The 7,553-nt window shown below is 42.1% G+C and overlaps 3 protein-coding genes across 3 annotated transcripts in view; 1 reads left to right on the top strand and 2 right to left on the bottom strand.

The window, feature by feature from the left end:
• The window catches only part of PHALS_13059 (wd domain-containing protein), a gene marked incomplete at both ends in the record, with an annotated part of 790 nt that extends 37 nt beyond the window's left edge, over positions 1 to 753 (bottom strand). The window contains 5 exons of the mRNA XM_024728737.1: positions 1 to 45; positions 106 to 228; positions 302 to 413; positions 475 to 566; positions 638 to 753. The exon at positions 1 to 45 is cut by the window's left edge and continues 37 nt beyond it. Of these exons, the coding sequence (XP_024579184.1) occupies positions 1 to 45; positions 106 to 228; positions 302 to 413; positions 475 to 566; positions 638 to 753 (488 nt within the window). The remainder of the gene's footprint in view (positions 46 to 105; positions 229 to 301; positions 414 to 474; positions 567 to 637) is intronic.
• Positions 754 to 767: 14 nt separating this feature from the next.
• PHALS_14659 (uncharacterized protein) lies at positions 768 to 2,435 on the bottom strand. Its single transcript, XM_036407544.1, has one exon. It carries the CDS (start codon positions 2,182 to 2,184, stop codon positions 1,795 to 1,797), a length of 390 nt encoding a protein of 129 aa, XP_036263238.1. The 5' UTR covers positions 2,185 to 2,435; the 3' UTR covers positions 768 to 1,794.
• Positions 2,436 to 2,506: 71 nt separating this feature from the next.
• Positions 2,507 to 6,271, top strand: PHALS_13058 (uncharacterized protein; the record flags this gene model as incomplete). The annotated part of the gene is made up of 6 exons (XM_024728734.1): positions 2,507 to 3,151; positions 3,214 to 3,558; positions 3,624 to 3,935; positions 5,700 to 5,736; positions 5,800 to 5,870; positions 5,960 to 6,271. The coding sequence occupies 6 exons, from the start codon at positions 2,507 to 2,509 to the stop codon at positions 6,269 to 6,271; spliced, it is 1,722 nt and encodes a 573-aa protein (XP_024579182.1).
• Positions 6,272 to 7,553: the final 1,282 nt, after the last annotated feature.

Below are 7,553 nucleotides of genomic sequence, written 5' to 3'. Positions count from 1 at the left end.
CAGAGCTTGCATGTTTTGTCAAACGAACCTGTGATAATTTTGTCACTAGAGCAGAAGTGTAAACATAATGCAAGATGAAGAAAACAAGATGGTAACGTTGCACACCCATAAGGATTATTGAAAGCGATAGCGTAGACGACATTCTTGTGACCCTCTAATGTCAGTAACTCGTCACCCGTTTGGGTATCCCACACTTTACATGTGCGATCATAGCTGCCTGTGATAAATCTGGGCAAAAAATGAGTTAGAACAAGTTGTAGATCGAAAGATTTTGGATGCTTGCTACAGTACAAAATCATACTTGTCTCCAGATTTGTTGAAGGCACAATTTGTTAATGGAAGAATATGAGCACGCAAAATCTTAAACAAGTAGAAATCATTGCTGTCGTTCACTTCGAGCTTTTCGATTAGTTCTGTAGATAAATAGTGTTAGCAATTATGTCCATCACCAAATATAAATTTTTCTGTGCTCACTGTATAAAAGACGTCGAAGTTGTGGCTTGCGGGAGTCAGAAATGAGTGGTTCTTCAGATACAATCTGGTTGATCAAAACCTCGATGTCGGACCTGAGGATTTATTAACAACATTTTTGAGACTGTGTAATATATGTAATAGACGAAGTACTTTGTGACCATACTCGGCGTTGAGGTGCAGCAAGTCAATCTCCTTCATCTCGCGTGTGCCATCTCGTAGCTCGTACTCAAGTATAATTCCAGGCGGGTAATAACGTAGCAAGAATCGTTTCAGCTTCATAATTGCGAAGCGTTGGGTTAGGTAGTGCTTGACTCGGTGCGACTCTTGGATTGCACATGAGATCGAAGCAAAATAATGGAGCATAACCTATCCATTTTGTGAAACCACGCAGCTTATTTGGTATCTGAGACTGAAATACCATCTTGCTACGATAGCATCCTGGCTTTATCTACTCCGACGTCTACTACCATTCTGCCAGTGTACTCTGTCACTTAAACTGCCATAGGTTTTCAAGCAGTGCGGTCGTGTGTGTGTGCGTGATAGCTGGGGACCACCACAACATTGAACGATGCACGATGAAATATTCAAGAAAACAGTCATACGGATTTTCGTTAAAACGATGGATTTGACGCAAGAATTTGAACGGCTTTGATGAAAATATTTCTCGTGCCTTGCACACTACTGTGCATGCACCCAGTAATTCGTTGAAAAATTCTTGGTGTTGTTTACCAATGCCCTAACGCGTTTCACGTATCGCTCCTAGCCACCTGAAGTATGCAGGCATTTGATAAAATGCTTTTGATCTCATTTTATTCGAGCGCTTCATTCGTCACACCAGCCGCTTACAAGCGAACCTTATCTTGTAAGAACTGTATCATAAAAAAACTGGTGACACGACTTTCCTCATGAACTATTTCAGCGAGCATTAAGGAAGGTGTCTACGAAACATTCTGATTCTCAGATCAACCGATACGTGCCCGGCACAAGTGAGTTGTCTGACTGAAGCCAACAAAACCTGTGCACTACAACGAAGCCATCTAAAGGATAACAAGATCAAGAAGATGGATCTGATATGTGCACAATTCAGCCTTGTAGCGTATCGAACACAGCACGAGTTGCCAATCGCACAATTGGACCCTAAGCTTTCTATTGAATGGCGATTGTGAGTCCTTAAAGGCTGCATATGTGCCGAATCATGCGTGATTAAGTCCTATTTTGCTTGAATTAGCAACTGAATTGACTTTTTCATTATTACGTCGATCTGGAATGCAACGCGACGCATAAGAGTTTCTATCACATGAATATGCGGGGCGATATTGATTAAATCGCTGTTCTAACTTTTCGACGCTTTACCGTTGACATACAGCGACAGCTGAGGCTGCTTTGCCGACTTAGGGACAGTAGCGTCAATCTTACGCTGCTTTGCCGACTTAGGGACAGTAGCGTCAATCTTACGCTGCGCGGCAAGGTGCCGCAAGTAGTGAATACATATGATGTGGATTCGATAAAGACGTAGATCTGCTCTTTTCTGTTGTAGCCTCTCACGTGGATTATCATGCACTCGGGTGCTGCTTTGTCTACACCTTTATTGTCATTGGTGGATGAGACTACAGATTGTAATCTTCGCAAGATTGACCCCCGAGTCGATGCAATGAAGTCACGCTGGTCATCGAATCGTTGCAATCGTAGAGGCCATGGCCCTGTAAGCATAGTGGAATAGTTTATATTCTAAATTTGGCAAGGCCCAATTCATTAGGCTTAGCGTTTGAGCAAGCAATATCATGACAAACCATGGAAAAGATACTTAGAGTGATGAAGGGCCAACAGTCGAAGAAGGGACTAGCTTTTAATCCATGCAAGCAAATTTTGTGACATCGCTGAGTTCAGTGTATAACTTAAATACGTAAGATACTCGCCTGTCTAAACTGTTAAGTCAGATGACAAAACAAAATGGCTTCAGACCCAGAGATTTCTGAGTTGACTAATTCGTCAGCGACAGCTGGTTAATCGGGCAATTTAACTACTAAAATTTATGGGTTCGATCGGAAGCGACGATGACATGCGTGCGTTCGAAGCAACACTAAATTTCGTGGAGGAGTATCCCAGCGATGCTTTACACTCGATGGAGCTGCCCACCCTCTCAATCACATCGGACATGTTTTCGTTTCACTGTGACAATCAGCCTCTAAAACGCGACATCGTCCCGTCGCTTACTGACTCATTCACTGATACTCTGACTATGGTATCGACCGAATCAACCGGTCCGTTTTTCATGGACAACTCAAATAAAGTTCCTTTTAAATCACAATCATCAACATCACAAAAGTCGATTAAAAAGCGAAAATCGCAAACCAACTCGAACAGGGCACGTAATGAGCTTCGTTTTGAGCTTGCATTTCTCCGTGAAAAGGTGACGCAACTGCAAGACGAATTAAAGTCGTTACAATCGACTGAAGATGAACAGATTTGTAAAGGAGGAGACTCAACGAAGTTTGCTGCCAAGATCTCTGGAAGACGTTCTCGTCCTTCGTCGGAAGTTCTTTGTGCGTGGAAGGGACTCGCTAACAGACAGTTACAACGTCGTATCGACTCGGAACGTGAGAATTCGCGCCTCAGACTCAATGTGGAACACCAGCGGAAAATTGCTATCGACTTGACCAAGCTTTTGCGGAAACGAGTGAGAAGATTCTTGCGTTTTAAAAGTCATTCACTGAGTGCTTACTTGCTAGGATGTTGCAGTTGGCAGAGTGTGCAGAGACGCAAGATCCAAGTGTCAGGATGAATCGTTTCACTCGAGTCTTAGACTACCACGGTGACTTGGCTGAATTCCAGGAGCTGTTTCTGCTCTTGGAAGATACTTATCACGATTTAGATGCTGTGCTTGAGGAGACTGGCCTAGCAACGATGGACATTCCGACACAGGACGTACACATCCGTGAAGGCGTTGGAGGTAAATATGTTGAATTTTTTGCAAACAAGGTGCTTCCTTTCGGTCTGAGTGCTACAACGGAGGCCGCTTGGGATCACTTCAAAGGTATTGAGAAACATTGCGGTAATGGTGAGCTGTACGAGAAAGCTGCAAGGGTACGTTCGACGACCTTATTGATGAAATAGGCTTTTTTTATAATCTTAATCACTATGTTATTTAGAGTCTTGACCAGCCTTTCACAATTATCGAAGACTTTACGAAAGAGGTTTACTCAAATAATTCCCGAGCAGACATGGAGATGAAGCAGATTGTGCGACGCTACGTCGAAGCAGACCGGGATGTTATCATATTCGTCTGTCGTGGAAAGCCTATTGAGATTCGACATAAGGCGATTGCTGGACTGGCTTACCATCTTTGTAGCTACGTCGTCACTAAGCGTGCTCCAGCTTCGACTGCTGATCATAACTTGTCGCTTCTGCAAATATGCTCACGGATATCGATTGACAAAGATGCTGGCGTCGAGGATGATCCAGTGCGTGTTCGGGCGCTGACCAGGTTTTTAATCGGAAATACGTCCGGTAATCTTCGATGCTACCAGGAACGGATAGAAAATGCGCTGGTAGATCAAGCGCTGAAACGTCAACTTTAATCGACTGGAATTTGCGATTTTATTTGCACAATACAAATGTAAATACAGATCTATACATAAATTGATCGTTTGATCAGACAATTTTTTTTAACGAGATTCGTCAAGTTAGACGCATACAATAACGGCGACGTATCAGGCATCAAAGGCCTCTTTATTCGTTGAATATGCCTTACATAGACACCTTTTGATATCAGTCATGACCAAGTCTTTCTACAGTTAATAATCTTCTTAAGTCACTTTCTTAATTTGTATTCACTCAACGCCTTAAATAAAACCTCGGGATGGCTCAAACAGGCATAATCAATAAGATGTACTCAAGCGAGATTAAGCTTCTATCAGAGCCGACAATGGAAAAGAAAACACACTGCATTTTTCAATTGTGACTTCTGTGTCAAGCATAGGAACAGGAATAAATACTCTTCACCGATCGTATTATTGTACTTTGTTGGTCATAAAAGTTCGATTTTTTTATAAGAGCACTTAGAAACATTGAAGGTGCGTCCTCATTGATGTTTTTTTCAATTTTACGGTCTTCATTGTAGTCTAATTCAATGACACTCTGGCAACAGTTAGACCAATGTGTTTCAATACACGAATTGTCTTGCAGTATCATTTGATGCTATTCGTTGAGTTTCTATCGCTACTGGCTATATTTGCTTTTAAAAGAAGTATTTTTCTGCTGGCTACGTAATCCTAATACACTATTGCTTTAAATCCGCAAAATCAGCACATTCTATTTGACAAATAGTAAAAGTTAGTCTATTGGTCTCGCCCTACTAACGGTGCCGCTGCGGTATTTTTGCGCTTTCGGAGCCGCAACAAATGACATGACAGTCGCTGCATACGTTGACGCAATGTACTCTCGTCAAGATAGTTTTCACGCGATGTGGCGGTTGTGAACATGAGTCGTTCAATCTTTAATGCCAGCGTCAAGATTCGGGAAGGCCAGTCGCAATTTTCAGGAACTTGTGTGAGAATGTCGTGTGGCTGATGATTGCGCAGTAATCTTTCAATCCGGATCACGTTTTGCAATCGAAGTTGTCGAGTTTCGTCACTTGTGTGTCGCCAGTTACTTGTCTTTGATTCGCTGGTATTGCTGAGTTGTGACTCGACGGAGGCGCTACAACTGACATTAGTAGAGCTCTGTAAGACTGCCGTTTCGAGATGGAGACTGTTTGAACGAGCAAGTGACACTGTGCCTGAATCAGTTGAGTGGTTGTTGCATGTCCTTCCGGGCACACTCGATTCATCACGCTCTTGAGTGGGTATAGGATAACGTGTCTCGTTCATAAATATTGTCACGGCGTCGGGGGTCAACGCAATAAAAGGATCAAAGCAACGATTGCAATGTCTGTGTGAAGTTTTCACACTGTATAAATCTGGTACAAGTGCGCGATTGCTGCTGAAGCGATCTTGAAGCAAAGTACTGCGACGCATGAAATACTTTTACTAGCGTCATCTCAAACAATGTACTGTTTGTTTCAATCAATGTATTGAATTTCTCGAATGGGGTCATAGACACGTATAGGACATCTAGCTCGTGTTTTTGTAGCGCTGTCTTAGTGATTGGATATAATCGGGAATAAAGGGTAAAAACGCTGCAATTTTGCACTACGGGCGCAACGCAGCAGGGGCGGTTGAGGTTAGTGCGACAGCGAGTACATCTGTAATCTTCGCTATATAAGTACGTAAACAAGCTTTAGACTATTGACATTGTTCTTTGTTCCATACTCTCTGCCGTTTACAGAGTGTGCATCAATACACTGTTGTACTACTGCAACCGGGTGTATTTGGTACATTCTACCAAATCAATATTCGGTGAGTTGCCTATTGCGTACGTTGATGCCAAAGGCATAGTAGATGTTATCGCTACTTATCGAGGACTGATTTGATGTGCGAAACGACAGCTTATAACCACCAAGCTCAAGTTTTCACAACCTATTGCGCAAAGAGGTGCGACTCCATCGATCGTATCTTTGTGCCGAAACGTTCAGTCCATAAATGATGTTGGCTTCGTTGAATTATTAGAAAAGTTCTGGGTGATGTTGTACTTTGCCTTTCTAATGAATAATTCTCTGCTGCAAAAACATGTACCACACCTCAACGTTGACGTATTTTTCACGTCAAACTTTTCCTATTGTAAAGGCGTTGTCCATATCTCGGATGATCAATCTCCTGAATACACGTACCCTGAACTTTTTTTCCACTTGGGTGACTGAATCAGATCTCAGGACGAATTCTACTACGATGCGTGGAATGCAGAATTAATATGATTTGGTCAAGATTACAACCTTTCGAGAATGTTTGATATGAGGAGAGCGCCATTAAGGTCCACGTAAAACTTAAAATGAGTACATTCACGTGGTATACAACTCTCTTACGACAATAACACAATCGGAAAGTCATCGCGTTCATTTTACGCGAAAATTCACGAAATCCGAATCTGAAATTTCATGTACTTTTTATATTTCACCTTGTGGATTTCAAATACGGCAGGATCGAGGCTGAGCCGTTAATACAGAAACAATTGATACTGGTACTGCGTTCGTCAGTTTTGTACGTCTGATGCATTCATCAGCAGAAAGTCGCGCAATTTACGAGTCCACAGCATAGTCGACTTCTTCAATAGATGTAATGTGAACTTGTGTACTGATTCAATCCTTACACATTTGTCCTTACGATTTCATATACAAGACACACGGCGTAATTGTAAGTATTAATAAATATCGGAATATCGGTATCAATTAAATTATAAGGCACATCAGAAAAGAAAGTCAGTTTGATTATAAGATATATAATTTTATGTATCAGTCCAGTATGTACTTCTGAGATAGCAGAGCAAACTACTATTGCTAATTATCGTGGAGGCTCTCGGTTCGCTCCTGAGAGAAGCGCGCAGACTCACCTTCCGTGCGATTGCTAAAGGGTGTAACGGGGTTGCACGAGTCTGGTGGGTCACACAAGATGGTGTGATCTGGGTTAAACAAAATGGTGCGACCACACAATGGTGTGGCTACACTTAAACAAGAAGTCAGTACGTGGCTGGAACAGCCAGTAGTTATAATTAATTAGGTTCTACTAAATAGATAGGAAAACCTATAGATTTAGATATAGCGGCTTTGCCGCAAATAAAACCGAGAAATACAGTTACTTTTAAACGAAAGAGTTAATTAGCAACGGGGTTACACGTACCTTTATAAGAAAGGGCGGATTGTGCGACCGTACATAAGGTGTGCATACACACAGTTAGTGTAATCACAAAGTGCTGTGGCTACATCGTTACAAGAAGCCTCCACGTGGCAGGATTGCCAGCAGTAATGCATATTACTATATTAATTAGGTTCTGCTATATTAATTAGGTATTCCTCTATCAATTAGGAAAACCCAGATTTTAAAATATTGGCCGCTGCAGCAAGGCTGCCGTAGCTTTGCGCTTTGAGGAAGCGTAAGTTAGGTCACCGAACTTCGTTCTATACTCAGAACAAGTACGAGTTTAGCGAT

This window comes from Plasmopara halstedii, assembly GCF_900000015.1.
Source record: "Plasmopara halstedii genome assembly, contig: Scaffold_650, whole genome shotgun sequence".
Classification (NCBI taxonomy): Eukaryota; Oomycota; class Peronosporomycetes; order Peronosporales; family Peronosporaceae; genus Plasmopara; species Plasmopara halstedii.
This window is presented reverse-complemented; position numbering and strand designations above follow the sequence as displayed.

Bases quoted from the DNA above. Each gene is read 5' to 3' on its own strand.
- PHALS_14659 (XM_036407544.1), bottom strand. From the start codon at position 2,184: ATGCTTACAGGGCCATGGCCTCTACGATTGCAACGATTCGATGACCAG.